Source organism: Microcaecilia unicolor, chromosome 1, assembly GCF_901765095.1.
Source record: "Microcaecilia unicolor chromosome 1, aMicUni1.1, whole genome shotgun sequence".
NCBI classification, from domain to species: domain Eukaryota; kingdom Metazoa; phylum Chordata; class Amphibia; order Gymnophiona; family Siphonopidae; genus Microcaecilia; species Microcaecilia unicolor.
Window position 1 is genome coordinate 574,185,057 of NC_044031.1, and position 18,634 is coordinate 574,203,690.

The 18,634-nt window shown below is 42.8% G+C and overlaps 1 protein-coding gene across 1 annotated transcript in view; it reads left to right on the plus strand.

The window, feature by feature from the left end:
• Positions 1-12,792, plus strand: part of MAL2 (mal, T cell differentiation protein 2) — a 67,699-nt gene extending 54,907 nt beyond the window's left edge. Inside the window, exons 3-4 of the mRNA XM_030218382.1 lie at positions 5,539-5,691; positions 12,302-12,792. Coding sequence (XP_030074242.1) covers positions 5,539-5,691; positions 12,302-12,373 — 225 coding nt within the window. The 3' untranslated portion in view covers positions 12,374-12,792. The remainder of the gene's footprint in view (positions 1-5,538; positions 5,692-12,301) is intronic.
• Positions 12,793-18,634: the final 5,842 nt, after the last annotated feature.

The window sequence follows — 18,634 nt, forward strand, 5'->3', positions numbered from 1 at the left end:
AATCATGGTGTATAATTAGCTGTTACTCGGTGTTCTATAAAAGGTGGTTTGGGCACCAAGTAGCCACCTAAGCACACAAATGACTGAATACCACCATTTGCATGCATCACTGCCAACTAAAACTAGGCAGCTCCTAATAGAATTGCCTTCTAAATATATTAGAGTATTTCCCTGTCTCTTGTAAACAGTGCAGACATGTGACCTGGTGCAGCAGTTATGAGTAGGTAGGCCTTCATGCAGATAGTACATAGTGACTCTGTTTCCTTTACTTTGGTAGGAGAGACCTTGAGAATCCTGACAGCTCCACTTATTCAGCCCTACTTTCACCTCTTATTCTTCAACTGATAGTCTGGAGAACCCTGTAATCTCCGTTTCTGTGGCCCTTGACGCTACCTCTGCACATTAATCGCAAGTAACTCTGCAATCACTAATCGCGATTAAAAAAATTTATCATGGCCAATGCTTAACCCTCACCTGCATGCCCACCCAGTCCAGTGTCTCTTGCTCCCCTCTAGGACCGCCGGTGGCTCTACCCCCCCTCCCAGTTTACCTCATTAGTTGTCCTGCAGTGTATCTTCACCCTGCAGCAGCCGGCAGCATATTTGAAATACTACCTTGGCCTGCACCAGGCCTTTCCTTCTGACCCATTCCACCTCCTACTGATACAACTTCCTAATTTCAGAAAGGGGCACCAAGTCAGAAGGAAAGGCCCATTTTAGGCTGAGGCAGCATTCAGTACGCTGCCGGGCGATAACACAAATGATGAGGTAAACCGGCAGGGGAGGAGAGAGTCACAGTCACTGCCTGGGAGAGATGACAGGTAGTCGAGCGTGAGAGAAAACGAGAGGGTAGGGAAGTTGAGGGAAGATGGAGGAGGGGAGGCATATTAGAGAGAGAATGGGTACAGGCACAGGGGGGTATGGAAAGAGAGAGAGAGAGAGAGAAAATAGGTGAAGGTATAGGGGACATAGAAAGAATGGGTGAAGGTACAGGAGGGCACGGAGAGAGAGAGAATGGGTGAAGATGTGGGGGGCACAGGGAGAGAATAGGTGAAGGCACAGGGGAACACGGAGAGAGAGAACAGGTGGGGGCACGGAGAGAGAGAGAACAGGTGAAGGGGGGCATGGGGAGAGAGAGAATGGGTGAAGGCCCCCTCAAAGCTACTTCAATGGCTGGTGGGGTAGCTGAAGCCCTGCCAACTGACGAAATCCACTTCCTGAGTCACCCTCTTCCTCCTCGTACTTCCTCAGAAACGAGGAAATCGGCAAGGTACTTCCAACCACCAACTCTTGCACTTCCCAAGCATGCTTAGTTTGTGCATGAACTCAGCATGCTTGGGGAGTGTTGGCATTGGCAGCTGGAAGCACCCTACTGACTTTCTTGCTGCTGAGGCAGAACAAGGAGGAAGGGGATGCTTTGGTAGCAGATTTCTTTAACTAGCTTTGGCATCCCCACCATCAAAGGTATGATATCTAATATGGGGAGGAGAGGAACTGCAGCCCTAATAGTTTGGTTTGTCCACCTGTCTTTCCCTGTTTTTGATGTCGGTGTAAAAGCGAGTTGGATGACTCTGTGGCGTACCAAGGGGGGGGCAGTGGGGGCGGTCCGCCCCGGGTGCATGCCGCTGGGGGGTGCCGTGGCGCGCGCCTGCTCCGAGTTCGCTAAACTTCGTCGCTCGTTCGCTGCAGCTCCCTCTGCCCCGGAACAGGTTACTTCCTGTTCTGGGGCAGAGGGAGCTGCAGCGAAGCGAAGTTTAGCGAACTCGGAGCAGGCGCGTGCCGCGCCCCCCCCCCCCCCAGCGGCGTGCACCCGGGGGGGTGTCATTTCGCTGGGGGGGGGGGGAAGGTGTCATTTAGTGGGGGAGTGCTGCACCCCGGGGGGGGGGGAGCGCATTGGCGCTCCGCCCCAGGTGCCATCCAGGCCAGGAATGCCACTGGGATGACTTACTTGCTTAGAATGAAATGCCAGCAAACTGAAAAGATTAATTAGCTGTATGTGCTTTGAATTCTCTACCATCCAGTAGTCTGATTTACACAGTTGTCCATGCCTCTTCCTGGCATTTTCCAGAACAAAATTCACAGTGTGGAAGTACTGTTCGTCACATCAGACAGCAGTTTGGCTAGATTTAAATTTTAGTTTCAATAGTGAAACACTCAAGTCTGAATGCAGAAATTGAAAATCAAATTCCACCAGATAAAGGAAAATCGAAGCAAAGATAGTGTTATGGGAAAGGTAGACAAGGTACAGAAAGGTTGGCTGGAGGGAACTTGTTTTACATACCATAGGATTTTTTTATGTTAATAACTAAGAATATCCATGTTTGTATTGAATTCATGGTGGACTCGCATCTTTAAAGTGTATACATATCTTCAGTATACTGTTTAAGAAGATTGTTTCTCTCTCTCTCTCTCTTTTGGTATAGGATGTGTCACTGAAGGAACTGCCATTCATATCATATTTTATGCCCCACAACTATTCCATTCATGTATCTGATTCCATCCCATCAGGAAGATTGATTTTCTGCCAAACAGACTTTGACACTCCTTCAGTGACTTGCTGATTCATAAACGGGGGGGGGGGGGGGGGGGGGGGGGGGGGGGGGCAATGCAATATTGCTATCTCTTCACTAGAAGCAAAGGTCACGCATAGTAAGCCAGGTCAGTTCCCAGCCTTTGACTGTGGAGACCTCTTCTTCACTTCAAAAATGATTGGGAAGCTAGTCTTTTTCGACCACACTTTATACCCCCCCCCCCCCCCCCCACCACCACACACACACACACTTCCCTAAACACATTTCTGTCAGTCACTCCCTCTTTACTATAGGCCATGCCTGAGTCTCACTCACTCTATTGCCCCTCCAGGCGTTCCCCACAATTCTCTCCTTACCCCACCCTCTTCCTTCTGACTCTTTTTACTTTCTTCCCCCTTCTCTCCCGAATCCTGCTCTTCCATTCTCTGTCCTGCCTTTACTAATCCTACTATGGCTTCTGCTTCTTCCTTTATGAGCCACTGCTGAAGATGTTAACACTGTTGATCTTGCTTCAAAAATCATAGTCATTCTTGAAAGAATGGGTGTGTTCCGGCATCTCTGAACTTGGAGCTTGTCTCTCCACACACACAGATTTCTATTAGATTCCACGGATTTTATAGTTACATTTAAGTGTCTGCCCCTAAGTTTTTGTCATTGGCCGATGGTCCCCTGCCTGTCTGCTAGGGTTCTGTGTAACAGCAGCTGGGATTTCTCACTCTCTTCCTCTCTGTAGTTTCTTTGTTCATAGTTATCTTGCAGATGTCCAGCTCCGCCTTCTGACCTTGCTTCATGCAATAGTCTATTTCAGCTCTGGGGGCCTGACTAAAGTTTCCCCTTTCTCCCCCTTCTCCTGTTCCTGCTTCATACAGATTCTTTTGTGCACTGATTCAAACAGCTAAGATATAGTAAAATGCTTTCTTTTAGAGACATCTTAGCTAGGGCCTATTATATGAAAATGCCATATATTTCTATATTTCTTACACTGTTTGGAATGTGTTCACTTTGAGGAAAATGTACATCTTTTCTATTTGTGTATTTAACAGAGTGCAGGAGAAAATACTAGCTTGTAGTGCAGCCAAGCTTATATGTCTCCAAAAAAAAGGTTAAAGGTGTTTCCATCTTAAAGAAATAAAAGTAGACAAAAATATAGAAAAAAGCTAATAATTCCTGTCAAGGTAATTTCCCAATGAGTTATTTTTAACAAAATACCTTGACTGCTGGTAATCCAGGGAGGGACATCTTTTTTTTTTTTTTTTTTTGAAGGATCAAAAACCCCACTGAAATCCTTCTTTATAAGTGTTTAATTTTGCATCTGCTGTGTGATAAGTGCAAAACTTGTTCCAAAAGTACAAAGACTAGGGGACACTCAAAGTTACATGGAAATATGTTAATTGAATTGTTTTTATTTTATATGCAAACATTTGTTATCCATTTTACTATTTTATTTTGATGTAATTGGCAACTTGTTAGCTTTCATTAAATATGTAATCATGTGAATGTTTTTCCAACATTTTTTTATATATATGTAATGCCTGTTTTGAGTAGCTATTACTTATGATTATTTTTATATGTTTTTTATGTTAGACCCCTGAGGCAGGCGTTTGTGTGCCGAAACATGGCCCGTGTCTGGTCATTTTCACATTAAAGGACTACCATTATCTCTATCCTGAAGGCCCAGTGTTGCTTTTTTTCTGATTTTGTTTATGCTTGTATGCTGTTTTACCCTCTCTTTTGTGATTTGTTATGCCCTGATTAGGCCATTAGACTACCGGGGCTTCTAAGGTAAGTCCGAGGAGGGGCCTGTGGGTGATGGTGGGGGGCAGCTTGTGATTTGGGGGGGGGGGAGTTTCAGTGTCGGATGAAAATGTGCTGGCATATTTGGTCTCGAACCACCATGATCATACATTTTTTAATTTGCTTGCAGTGACAACTGTAAGGAACGGGGAGAAGAGTAGTGTGGAGCTATAACAAGCTAGGCTCCCTCTGTCTGGCCTGGTCTGGCAGACTCCATTTTCTCTTCATCTGCAGGAAAGTGATTTGTCCAGTGGTAGGGCTGGGCCTGCTAAACTTTAAGAGCTCTGGACAGATTGGGTTTTCAGGTTATCCTTAATGTACAGGAGCGAGATCTGCAAGCAGGGCCAGCTTTTTCACTAAGCATCCACCTGGGGCAGCAAATCAGTTTCAGTACAACTGGTGAAGATGGCAAAAGGCAGTCTTTTAACGCAACTGTTAGCACCATGCCTTTAAAAATCTGCACCTGCCTAAAGTCTGTCATGTCGCTCCCCTCTGATAGAACATTAGAGGGGGTAGGATGCAACAGCCCTTGAGCATGTATGTGGATGCTCAAAGGACTGCTGCTGCAGTTCCCTGGCTGAACTTTGTATTGGTAGCATGAGGGAGACAGATGCAACACACCTGTGGCAGGGTTAGGAGGAGGGCAGGAGAGAAGATGGCAGGACATGTGGGGGTGGGAAGAGAGAAGGAGAGAAGATGGCAGTACTCTAGGGGTTGGAATGTTGGAAGGAGGAGGATTCTGGATACTTTTGGATGGGGTGGAGGAGTGGCCTAGTGGTTAGGCTGGTGAACTTTGGTCCTGGGGAACTGAGGAACTGAGTTTGATTCCCACTTCAGGCGCAGGCAGCTCCTTGTGACTCTGGGCAAATCACTTAACCCTCCATTGCCCCAGGTACAAATAAGTACCTGTATACAATATGTAAGCCGCATTGAGCCTGCCATGAGTGGGAAAGCGCGGGGTACAAATGTAACAAAAATAAATATGTCTGATATCAGATACCCTTGGTCCAGCCCTGTTTGCTTGCACTGCTGCCATTGTATACAAATTTCTCATACATGTTCATTGTGGAACTCATGAAAACTAGACCTGTTTGAGGATTAGATTTGTTCACCATTAGGTTAGTTAGTACGATGAAAAAAATTCATGAACAGTATACGATGAATGGATTTACAGTCATGTGTAATGTGCTTTTTTTGTTTGTTTGGTTTTTTAGGATTTTGCTTACCACTTCTTTGCATTTGTTTTCTACTTTGGAGCATTTGTATTGGAAGCTGCAACTACATCGTTGGGTAATTTGTCAGCAAAGCAAAACAATACCATTACAAATCTCACTTTACATCAGATTGGTTTAAATGTAGCTGCAACTGTAAGTATTGCAGATCATTGTGTCTTGAAAAAATATAAAGCTTCTCTGCATATTTCTCTTACACATAGCTCCCACTTTCCTGTGCAAAAGTTTTCAAAAATCTTTGACACTTTGCAATACATTTGCATGATTTGCATATTATTGGGGGGGGGGGGGTTAACTTTATTTTTTTTTAAGTACCATTTTCTGACCTATACTTTTCTTTTGGGCCTTTTTTTTTTTAATTTTAACTTGGAAGGAGAGAGGAATCAAAGTGATTGATTGGTTCCTGAAAGGGAGATGGAGGAAAGAGGAGGAGGAGTCTGAGAGAAGGAAGAGAGAATTTCTGCAGAGTGAGAGTGGGTGTCAGAGTAGGGGAAACTGAGAAAGGATAAACAGTAAAGAGGAGAGGTGGAAGTGTAGAGAGTTGCATGGGGAATATAACCCGTGCCTGCCCAGCCCTTGCCGTGCCATAGTCACCTTGACAACCCCTCCCCCCCCCCAAAGAAAGACAGATTCTATACACAGTAAAAATACTAGTAAAAGTAACAAAAATTATTTTCTTGCATATTCTGCGAGGACAAGCAGATGTGCAGATCAGCATAGGACCCGAAGCAGTCCAAATTCCAAAACATGTGAAGTCAGAAACAACACAGGTTAAACCTAATTTTCCAACCACCCTTAAGATTCTGCATGAAGGAAGCCCTTCCCTAATTAATCAATATCTGTCTGTGAAAAAGTAGTGATAAAAAAGGCAAATGCATTTTTATAATATACCACTGCAATCCACAAAACAAAAGGAGCAAGTGCCCACATGCTATCTTTTTCTTTTGCTGTAGGCACAGGAAAAAATAGATTTTAAATACTCCCAGGTTTCAACCTAATTCATATTTAATGAGGGATTTAAATGTCATAAATATGGAATATAAATGTCATAAAGTAAATAGACAGAAACTCTGAATGTTGAGCACCTGATTCTCATGTCTGTTTTAGTGGTCCTTTACTAGGAGAAAAAATGTCTGCACGAATATCAGTGCTAGGGTGTCCCTATAACCAGCCCCTCCAAATGACATTTGATTACGATTTATAAAGAATTACTACTCCACCTATGAAAAGTTATTCCGTTATTATACTTCCTCTGTGTAAATTCGTATGCTGCACAAGCCGGTATGTTTTAAAATATGTGAGATTAAATAAAAATGCACTTAACAAGAAAGAATGACAACGTGAATGCAGCAGCTCATAGGTTTGCTTGCTTTGTTTTGAGTGTATGGCGATAACGGCTGCACAAGGAAGGGAAAACGGAGGCACACCTAAATGGCTTCAACTTTTTCTCATCCCAACACCATCCATCCACCTTCCCTCTGGCCCTGGGTGCCCTCCTGGCACATACCTCAAGGCATCCTGGTGGTCTAGTGGCTTCTTCGGGGCAGGAAAGATCCCCACTCATTCCTGCCCACTGCCACTGATCCTCTCGCTGTCTCCGCTTTTTAAAAATGGCTGCCGAGACTTCCAGCAGTGGCCTCGCAAGACTTCCGTGGAAGTCTCGGCAGCCATTTTAAAAAAGCAGAGACAAGAAGATCAGCACCACAGCAGTGGGCAGGGAAGAATGGGAATCTTTCCTGCCCCAAAGAAGGTTCTAGACCATCAGGGGGGTACCTTTGAGGTATGTGCCAGGAGGGCATCCTGCACTCGGAGGAGAGAAGGCATTTCTGCGGGGATCCCACAAGACCTGGGTCCATCCCTGCAGACCTGGAGGGGATCCCTGCAGGATTCCCACGGTACCCACGGGAATCCCGCTATCCCTGCTCCCATGCAGCTCTTTAGTAGAGAGAAGAGAGGATAGGAGAATCAGGAAGAGGAAAGGAGGGAAAAGGAATTGGTGACAAGAGGGTATACCCTTACTCTTCCCACTGCCTGGGTCTGACCAAAGGTCTATCTAGCCCAGTGTCCTATTTCTAATAGTGGTCAATCTGGTCACAAGTATTTAGCAGAATCTCAAAAAGTAACAAAATTCATGCTGCTTACCACCAGGGATAAGTAGTGACTTCCCCAGGTCAATCTTAATAGTTTATGAACTAACTTAATGCCTCCAGGACCTTGTCCAAACGTTTTCTAAGCACAGCTACCCTTAACTGTTTGTATCACATCCTCTGGCAACAAGTTCCAGAGTTTGTATGTGCATTGAATGAAAAAATAAATATTCCTTATCCTGCTAGACCAGTCCAGACTAGTGGGTTATGTCCATTCACCAGTGACCAGTGGTTGAGGCTGCCTGCTGTGGTCTACAGAGGAGTTGGATTACAATCTTCCTGGTTGAGTCTGGAGAGATCTTCTGACCCACTGCAACCATGAACCTTGGCCCATGGGTCTTGTGAGGCTGTGTGGCATAGTTCCCACAGGGCCTTTGCTAGAAGGCACATCCCCTCCCTTCTTACCTATTCACTCAATGAATAGTTAAGCTCTGGAACTCATTGCTATAGGATGTGGTAATGGCAGTTAGCGTATTTGGGTTTTAAAAAGGTTTGGACAAGTTCCTGGAGGTAAAGTTCATAGACTGCTATTCAGATAGACATGGGGAAGTCACTGCTTGCCTTGGTATTGGTAGCATGGAATGTTGCTATTATTTGGGTTTCTGACAGGTACTTGTGACCTGGATTGGCCACTGTTGGAAACAGGATACTGGGCTAGATAGACCATTGGCCTGACCCCGTATGGCTATTCTTATGTAACTAATTTAAAAAAAGATTTTTATACTGGTTTGAATTGGCTGCCTTAACTTTGCTGTCTTATGAGGGAATAGATTTTGTTCTTTATTAATCTACTTGCCTATTTATCCATTTATGTATTGAATTTATATGAAGGCAGGCTGGGGCAGTGGAATTAATCAAAAGCAACAGTTTCATTGCTCAGACAGGACCCCAGGAAATTCTTGGTCTTCTGTTATGGAAGGAGAGGCTTCCTGGACAGGTCAGCAATGCAGTACCTGTGGAAGCTGAGGGTTTAACCGCTGTTATTGGTTCCTGTTGTGTCCTGCATATTATTTATTTATTAGGATTTATTTACCACCTTTTTGAAGGAATTCACTCAATGCTGTGTGCAGCAATATTAAGTCAAACATAAGCAATAGACAATTATAGCAGTAAAAATATTCAAACAACAATACAAAGTATGGCATAGTATGCTATATTACAGTGTCAACACAATATGTAATAAAACATTTTTATAGACAGCCTAGAGTATAAGTAAAGATAGAACATATAGACAGATAAGACAGAGTAAGTAACAGGAGTAAGAAAATAAGGGGATTAATTTAAAGACGTTTGCAATGAGATCAGAAAGGTGCTTGAACATTATCTTATCTAGAGTAGGGGTGGGTAAACATATCCCACTATAGTATGTGCAGCCAGTGCCCTTTACTTCTTCCATTAAAGACTTGGATGAAGAGCCATGCTTTCACCTGCTTCCTGAAATATAGATAGTCTTGTGTTAAGCAAAGCCTTTCGGGGAGTGCGTTCCAGAGTGGGGGGGCTACTCCGGAAAAGGCTTGCTTGCAGGTATCACATTGTATGATGTCCTTTGGAGAGGGTGTGGTTGAGGATACTCCTTGGGAGGACCTAAGTGACCTTGGAGGTGTGTAGAGGGAGATTCTGTTCTTTACGTACTCTGGGCCATTTCCTTTAAGGGCCTTGAAGGTCAAACATAGAGTTTTAAATTTTGTACCTGTAACCAGTGAAGTTTTTTGCAAAAATGGTGTGATGTGGTCGTGTCACTTGCAGCCTTCTAGTAGTCTAACTGCAGCATTCTGAATCGAAGTTTGTGCAGACCCTTTGTTGTCAGACCAGTGTAGAGTGCATTGCAGTAATCAGTGTTGATGTTATCATGGCATGCACAACTGAGGCAAGGCTTACCTTCTCAATGTAAGGAGACAGCATAGTTGTTTCAAGTGATAGAAGCTGGTTTTGAAGGTTGCTTGGATTTGGGGGATTAAAGTAAGTGTTTGAATTGAGCTGTATTCTAAGGTTCCTGATTTGTGATTTAAGGGGAAGTTCATATTTTCTAACAGAGATTTTGATGTTAGGTATGTGCCCACTTGTGTTAGGGACCCATGGAAGCTCAGTTTCACTGGGCTTCAGGCAATGCTTGTTTTTAGCCCATTCTTGAATTGATGCTAGACAGGTAGTCAGTTTATTCAGAGCTGTGGGTAAGTCAGGTTCAAGGGGTATAAGTAGCTGCACATCATCTGCATAGATGAAGAGAGTGTCCATTGACCGAATCAGCTTGGCTAGTGGCTTGAGGTAGATCTTGAACAGAATAAGTGAGAATATTGATTCTTGTGGTATCCCACAGGTCAGTGCCCATGGTGACAATGAGGTGCTGCCAAACAGTATGGACTGTTGCCTGTCTGATAGGATCTGAACTAGGCAAGTACTGTTCCACTAATACCTGTTTCTACCAGTCGTGCTAGCATAATATTATGATCCACAGTGTAAAAAGCTGCTGAGAAATCAAACAGTATTAGCATGCATTGGCAAGCCTTCAGAGGAATTTTCAGGTGGTCCAGGAAGTATCTCAGAGCTTCTCCCATTATATTATCAGCAGAAGCAAGAGGCTTCCATTCCTGCCATTCTCTGTTTTTGTCATGAATGGAAGCCATTTTATGTCCAGACCACAGCTCTCTATGCAGTTCAGGGAGGCAACTCCCAATCACTGGCTACATTGAGATTTGGGGTTGCCCTGCCACCCCATGGGATGTCAGGGACACTAGGCAGGGTCCACTGTAGTTCTTGGGGCCACAGTTCTGTCAGGCAGGCCCTTGTTGGTATCCAGGGCCCTGATTTGGTGAGGCCCTCTGTTCCCTAGGGACCTCGGGATTCTTTTAAGACCTAGGATCCTTTAGAAGACTCTTCAAGTTGTGAGGAAAGACCCATAAACCCCTGGTTGAAGTTCTGGAGGTCACTCAGAACTAGCTTCCCCCATTGTTGACAGTGGAAAAATGTTGGGTGAAAGGGAGGTTGGATGGTGATGGACTTTCTATGGGGGGGTTCTTCACAGAAATCAGATGAACGTTCCTAGAAGGGAACAATTCCTTGATATTCTGTTTGTTTTGTCAGAAGGAATTGTAGTCTCTTATTGATCAGCTAGACTTTTTCTTCGCATCCCCATGCCTTCACAGGAGCAGACCTCTGATGATGATTCTATTTTGGAGGACTTGAGAGAACTGGCTAAAGCACTTCCACTCCATAGAGTTTTGGTGTAGGTGGCTGATGCAGAGTGAAAAGTCTGGGATTTAGTCCTGAGGGGCTCCAAGTTGATGAATAAATTACCCCCTTTCACCTGACAGACAATGGATGCTTTGGTGATAGCAGTGACTAAAAAGAACCATTATTCTGGTTGAGGAGGTTGGTGCCATGTCAAGGTTTCATACGAGTCTACTTTAAAGTTCCTTGCCCTTGAGTTGGTCTACACAACCTCCAAAGTTTAAGACTTGTATTTCCCCTTCTGGCAGATCTCTAAATCCAACTAGTTTGGCAGTGCCTCCTGCAGCATTTGTTGAGGGGCATCTCTCTGGAAACTCTAGATTGGATAGTAGTGAGAACAGATGCCAGTCTGCAGGATTGAGGAGCTCATTACTTATGGAATTCAATTTAGGAAACATGGCCAGGCCAAAAATCTTCATGGCCTATTGATTGGAGGTGAGAGCAATTTAGTTGGCCTTACTGCACAGGAATGAGCTAAGGGAAATTGGCAGGAGTGCTCATGAGGAGCAGCGGCACCCGAAAAGGTGACCCAGTCCCCAGATGCTGAACCCATTCTGGCCCCTGAGGAATGCAAAGAATGGGAAATACCCGAACCGAGCCAGCTGAGCCTTGCAGCAAACTGGAGAACCCCGAGACCAGATCTGGGGTGCAGTCACAAAAGAAACAACCATGCAACTGATGGCAATACTACCATTCAGGGAAGGAGGGTCACATGAGTGGCAAATGACCTTGTGGGGCATGCGGAGGGGAGATCCAGACCAGGCTGAGACTCGGAGTCAGGTAGAGTAGCAAATGGCATGTCAGGTGTGATCCAATCTGGAAGGATGCTGTTGGGGAACGGAGTTCTCAGTGGCTTAATCATTGGATTGTAAAGTCCCTTTGGGAGCGATTTGAGGAAAGTCCAGCCATGCGGGGAGGTCCTTCAGAGCCTCACGTGCCCGACTAGATGGAGGCTGGAAAGAGAAGAGTGATTGCGAATGAGGACTTAGCTGATCCCATTTGATACTCTGGTTGGACTGAGTTGAACTTTATCTCAAAATAATCATGAGCACTTATAGGGATCATGTTTATGTAAGGAAAAAAATGATGATGTTGGAATTATCTGGAGAAATGGTTCAAAAGCATGACCCTCAAATGGTATGGGTGAACTGAGATTGGATAGATTAGATCATATTTACACTGTTGTTGAGTACAAGTTGTTTGGTAGCGAAGTATTATTAAAAAAAATGTTTGATGCTGGAAAAATACTGCTATCAAGTAAAATGTTTGCATTATAGTATGGTGATTTATGGGGAAAGAATACAAAAGGTTCTGATAAATAATGTTGAATAAAAGTTTGAATTTTGTGTTCTGCTTGTTTTCTTTTTCAGATTTTTGCCTTTGCTGTGACATTATGTTATGGGTGCAGCATGGTTCTTGGATTTCGAAGATGGAAACCATAGCACTGAATGAGTGTACTGGTTAAGAATCCCCAAATGTTTTGCAACACCTTAAGAAAATCACCTTACAGAATGAAAATGATGTTCATGTGCAGAAAATGTAAAATAAAGAAAGAAAAGATAAATCGAAGAGAAGTGCTGGAAGACAAATAACACCTACAGTGTAATAAACATGCAGTTTGACACCTGAGGACAAGCTACAATTCAGATTAGTAAAGAAGTGTTAAGTGGCGCACGGCTGCAGAGCATATATACTTTCAAAACATGTATTTATCATATTTAGAAGTTTCCTGTAAAGTATTGTGAGAAGCAAACCCCTTTTAACCTGTTTTAGGTTAATGCAGTTGGCTGAGAACCTGGGGCTCTGGGTTCAGTTCCCCCTGTGAGCTCCTTGTGACCTTGGGCAAGTCACTTAACCCTCTATTGCCCCAGGTACAAAAATTTAGATTGTGAGCCCACTAGTGGAGACAGAGCATGTACTTGCATATAATAAATGTGAACCGCTTTCATTGTATTACAGAACAGTGGTTTATCAACTCCGTGACCCTTTACCTGTCATCTGCTCATCTCTAACGTCATCAGAAGCAAGGACTGCTAGACAGGCAAAGAAACAGAGCACAAATATAATGGCAACTAGAGCAAAGGCACTGTTACACATGCCTCGGAGCAACTGTAACTCTTCCATCCCTCAAGCAACATTCTGTTTTCATAAAATGTACTCTTTTAACTTATCATATGTAGTTCTGTACTTCATCTGCAGAGCATTCCATGTTTGTTACGTTGGAATGGGGGAGAAGATATTTCCATTTTTAAAAAATTGGTTGAGTTTATACTGAAGTTTTCCCCTAGTGAAGGTACTGGAATACATTTGAATTAAATTTTTATACTGGAGGGTACCATATCTCATGCACAATTGAAAACTAGTATTCCAACTAATTTGGCCATTTTGATACTTGACTTGCTCTAGCCAGCTAAAAGTATTCACACACATCACAACAAACACCAGCGTGATAGCGGAAAAAGCAATCACTTTCAATAATTGAATGTTGTCAAATAATGAATAATCAAAGTGGAGGAAAAACCTCAGACACCTGGCACATATTGGGGATTTTCAATACTCCTGTCAAATGGGCTATCGCATAGTCATTGGTCAAAAAACCTCCACTTAATAAAACCATCAATTCTTAAATAAATGTGTGTGTGTATGCTTCAGGTACTCAACATGAATAAATGGGGTAAAACAGCACTTTCCTGAAGAAGATCCCAATGGGAGCCCGTTTCACCATCGGCTTCCTCAGGAGATTATGCATGTGTGCTTATTTCAATAATGCCATGACTTCTTCCACACAGCCCAACAGAGCCAAAAAAGTGATTGAAAATGATTTGCTTTTTCCACTGTGGAAATAGCTTCCCTTGTTTTGGCATATCACACTTCACAATATGCATACATTTAGCTGTGGTAAGGGGAGGTATTTCTGAAGCCAGAGCGAGGTTAGGCTAAGGAAACCATGCACACACAGAGTTGATTCAGAATAGAGGAGTTTAAATTTTATAATCAAACACATTCATCTTTTTGTTACTTTTATTAATAGGAGTTGGGATATGTATGTATGTATGTGTGTGTGTGTGTGTGTGTGTGTATATATATATATATATATGTGTGTGTGTGCATACATATTAGTAAAAAAGGCCCGTTTCTCACACAAATGAAACGGGCACTAGCTAGGTTATCATGTAATGGTGATTATGTTTTTAAGGGAACCGTTAGGAGAAATGTTCTGTCATAAGTAATAATTGGGAAGGGTGTATAATGAGTAATATGCTCCAGGGTATGAGATATGGATTGTTATCTATGTTGTTTTTTTCTTTTGTTTTAATCTTTCTTTTTTTGTGATTTTTTTATTTGTATTTTTTTTTAAACGATAGAGTATGTAGACTCCATCCATTTCCAGCATTTCTCCTCTCTTCCCTTCCCTTAATCCATGTCCAGCATTTCTCCTCTCTTCTCTTCCCTCCCCTCCATCCATGTGCATCTCCTTCCTGACTTCCCTCCCCTCCATTCATCCACGTCCAGCAACTCTCCATTCTCCCCTGCCCTCTCCTCCATCCAGCAAATTTCCTCTCTCCCCTGCCCCCCTCTATTCATCCATCCATGTTCAGCAAATTTCCTCTCTCCCCTGCCCTCTCCTCCATCCATCCATGTCCAGCAACTCTCCATTCTCCCCTGCCCTCTCCTCCATCCATCCATGTCCAGCAACTCTCCATTCTCCCCTGCCCTCTCCTTCATCCATCCATGTCCAGCAAATTTGCTCTCTCCCCTGCCCCCTCCATCCATCCATGTCCAGCAATTCTCCTCTCCCCTACCCTCCCCTCCTGTCCAGCGATCTCTTCTCTCCCCCTGCCCTCCCTCAGCTCCTTGACAGCCCTCCTCTCCGTTCCTTCCCCCCCCCCCTCCACGCATTTAACCCTTTTACTTTCAGGCGCAGTGACAGCAATGAAGAGGACAACACAGCTTCTCCCTTCCCTAACACAGTGTCCCGCCCTTGCGGAAACAGGAAATGCATCATCGCAGAATGCGGGACACTGTGTGAGGGAAGGGAGAAGCTGGAGGCGAGCCTGCAGTATTGTCCTCTTCACTGCCATCGCTGCACCTGAAAGTAAAAGGGTTAAACACGTGCAAGGGGGGGAGGAATGGAGGGCTGTCGATCGGGGAGCTGAGGGCGGGAAGGAGCGGAGGGACCGTCTGAGAGCTGCCTGGCTGCAGCTATGCTACGCCAGGCAGCCCTGCATTGGGGGGGGGGGGGTCAACAGCCAGGGGAAGGTCACAGTTGGGCTGGGGAGGCTTAGCCTCCCCAAGCCTCTTATATGGGGCACCTATGACTGTTCTCCCATCCCATCCATGTCCATGAATTCTCCTCTGCCCTGCCCTCCCTCCCTCCCCTCGACATCCTGCGATTCTCTCCTCCTGACATCATCTCGTCTCCAGCATTCCCTTCCCCCTCATTGTTCCACCCTCTGATGTCATTACGTTTTGACGTGAGGGCGAGGCAATGAGTGGGAATGGATGTTAAGAACCCAGGCATCCAGATGTAGAATGTTGGAGGTGCAAAATATTATGTAGGATATATATAAAATTGTTAAAACAGAATACATTTTCTTTGATGGTCAATTCTAACCCATTATTTGTTTGAATGTTCAGGCCTGTCCCACTGCACTATTATGCTTTGACATTATGTGTTTCTGCTGTTGTCAGATTGAAGCCGACAAACAGTATAACATCTGGAAGTACAGCACTTTGATCAATTCAATTACCTTTATTTACAGAGTAGATTTCTATTTTACAACAGAGCTAATGCACCATTTCTGCTCTAGCATCCATACATGTTGATATAAATTTGTAGGTGTGGCTGTTGGTGTGCCATCTTCTCACAGGTTTGGCTAAGGCAAAATAAAACAAACTTGGCACTGTAGATCTATAAACTGATATTATTTACATTTACAGTTGGTACTTGTATACTACACTGTCCTTGAAAGTTCAGCACAGCACAGTTTACAAAAAGCAGAGACTAGTCAGTAACAGAGAATAACAATAAAAACTAAAATTAACAATTAATGAATTAATAAAATAAGAACATCTTAACAGATTTCCTAAACTTCACAGATGCCTTTTACAAAGACGTGCTGAAAAAATGGCCTGCAGTAGGGTAGACACGTGTTTTGGGCACATGCAGAATCATTTTTCAGCACACCTGTAAAAAAAAAAAAAATGCCTTTTAAAATTATTTTTGTCAAAAATGGACGTGCGACAAAATGAAAACTGTCACGTGTCCATTTTGGGTCTGAGACCTTACATCCAACCATTGACCTAGCAGTAAAGTCTCACACAGTAACCGGGCGGTAATGACCTGCGTGCATCAAATGTCACTTGGCAGGCGTCCAATACGCACATCTGAAAATAAAAATTATTTTTCGGATGCATGTATCGGACACGTACCAAAAATGAAATTACCGCAAGAGCCTTGGGGTAGCTTTGGCAGTAACCCCATTTTGGTGTGCATTGGGTGCACATAGACGCTTATGTGGCTTAGTAAAAGGGCCCCATAATTAGTAATTGACCTTTGCTCTCTTGGGAAAATGTTCCAATATTTGTAAGCCTGATATGGAACTGTAATTGACAAAACAGTTTTAGAAGTCACCTTTTTAACATCAGGGAAGTAGAAATCAAATAATTTCTAGAATTGATATCTGGGTTTCTCACAGCTGGGGCAATTGGCCACTAAGAAGAAAAAAGACCAAGGGTTACATAGCTTAAAAACCACCCGCACCTCTATAGGAAGCCAATGCAGCTTCACATACGATGGAGTAACTTTCTCAAATTTTGATCTGTCTGTAGAAACAACTCATCCCCACCCCACTCCAAAAAAAAAAAAAAAAAACAGCAGGAAAAATCTTTTCTGTGGACTACATTGTTTTCTCAAGTCAAGACAAAATAAGAAAAATATGACAATACTATCTCTTGGGTGGACTAGCAACAATACCTATACACCTATATATTGTATACTACTAGTAGTTGGTTTAACCAAAAAAAAGACTTTAATTTTAATAAACCTTCCAACATATGAAACGGTCTAGGTAATGTTCCACAGCACATTCGGATAGTTTGCTATGCATTTATTCAGAGGTGGGTTATCTGATCAAGGACCTTTACTGTCTTTGCAACTTCACACGGTGCTTAAATTTGCCTAAGGTTTTACCACTGGTGCACACAATTGTAAAAGAAAAAAAAAATCCCACAATGAATCAGCAAATTATTTTGGTTTTGCTTTAACCAATAACATATACATTTTGATTTGGGTGATGGGGAGTTCTTTTGTTTTCTTTTATAATTTGTATTGTGTAAGATAATACTGCTCATAAAATTGAGAGGAAACTTATAGTATTTAATACCTCTTTTAAATCTGTTCTAAATCCATGATATTGGAAAAAATCAAGAAAACAAAGCAGTATGGTAAGAGATCTTTAATGTTTAGTTCATTTGCTGGTACAAAAGTCACCTGCCTGATGCGGCCATGTTTTGGCTTGTGACTTCTTCTGAGGCATATGATATCTTAATACAGAGTCTCAAAATGAATTATCAAGCTTCCAAACATCCAGCAGTGAGATCTTATCAATTCCTTTCTGCAGTTCAAAGAAATAAAAGTATGATGTGTGAGCTACATGGGAATGTCCGTTTGCTCAGTAGATTCTTTGAACTGCAGAAAGGGGTTGATTAGATCTCATTGTTAGCTGTTTGAAATCTTGGCAATTCAATTTGAGATTCCCGATTAAGGGAACATCATATGCCCCTGAAGCAGATGCAAGCCGAAACATGGCCAAGTCAGGCAGGTGAATTTTGTACCAGCAAATAAACTAAACATTATTAAAGACTGTTTTCTTTATTTTTTTTTCCAACTCTATCTTCATTCATTCACTCAAAGTATTTATATACCACTTAGACCTAAGCAGTAAACAGTTTCATTTTACAGGTTCTGGGTCTGTCCCTGGTGGGCTCACAGTCTAAGTAGTACATTGTATTACTGTTTTACCTTCTGACTGTAGATTCTTGTTTTTTGTTTTTTTACAATCCACGATGGTGGGAGACAGTTCAGTTTGCAGTGTGAAAACCATTTTGTATACTATTTGCATAAGAAAGATAAATGAGGCTTATAATCTGGATACCAGCCAATGATGTGGTGATGTTCATGTGGATTGGTATTTTGGAAACTTACAAACTCAAACTTGTAATTTCTTTTAAACATCATAAACCAAAACTAAATTCTAAGTCATCTTTTTCAAGTTGTGATTGATGACATAGCCCATCATATTCTTCAACCATGCCAAGCATAGCGATCGTCTTGTGCTACTGGGTAGATTGTCAATATATTTTAAAATGGTGTTTGAATATTGTCTGAAATAATTCACACTCCTGAGTGTGTTTGGGTTTTTTTTAAACCTAATGTATGTATTGTGAACACTATTTAGCACAAAAGGGCATAAATAGTTTTGTTTTTCACTGAAGGTGTGCGAATTTTGTGACAATAGGTTTGCAAAGTAATTTGAGAACCTTGCATGAAATTTGTGGACCTCAAATTACTTGAATGTGTTAATTGTGCCAATTATGATGAAATACAGCAGATTAATTGGGAAAATCAATGCTGTGCAATGTCTTGTTAGAATCAGTGTTAGTTGTCCATGTGTGTCCTTACAAGTGGGCATGCCACTGCT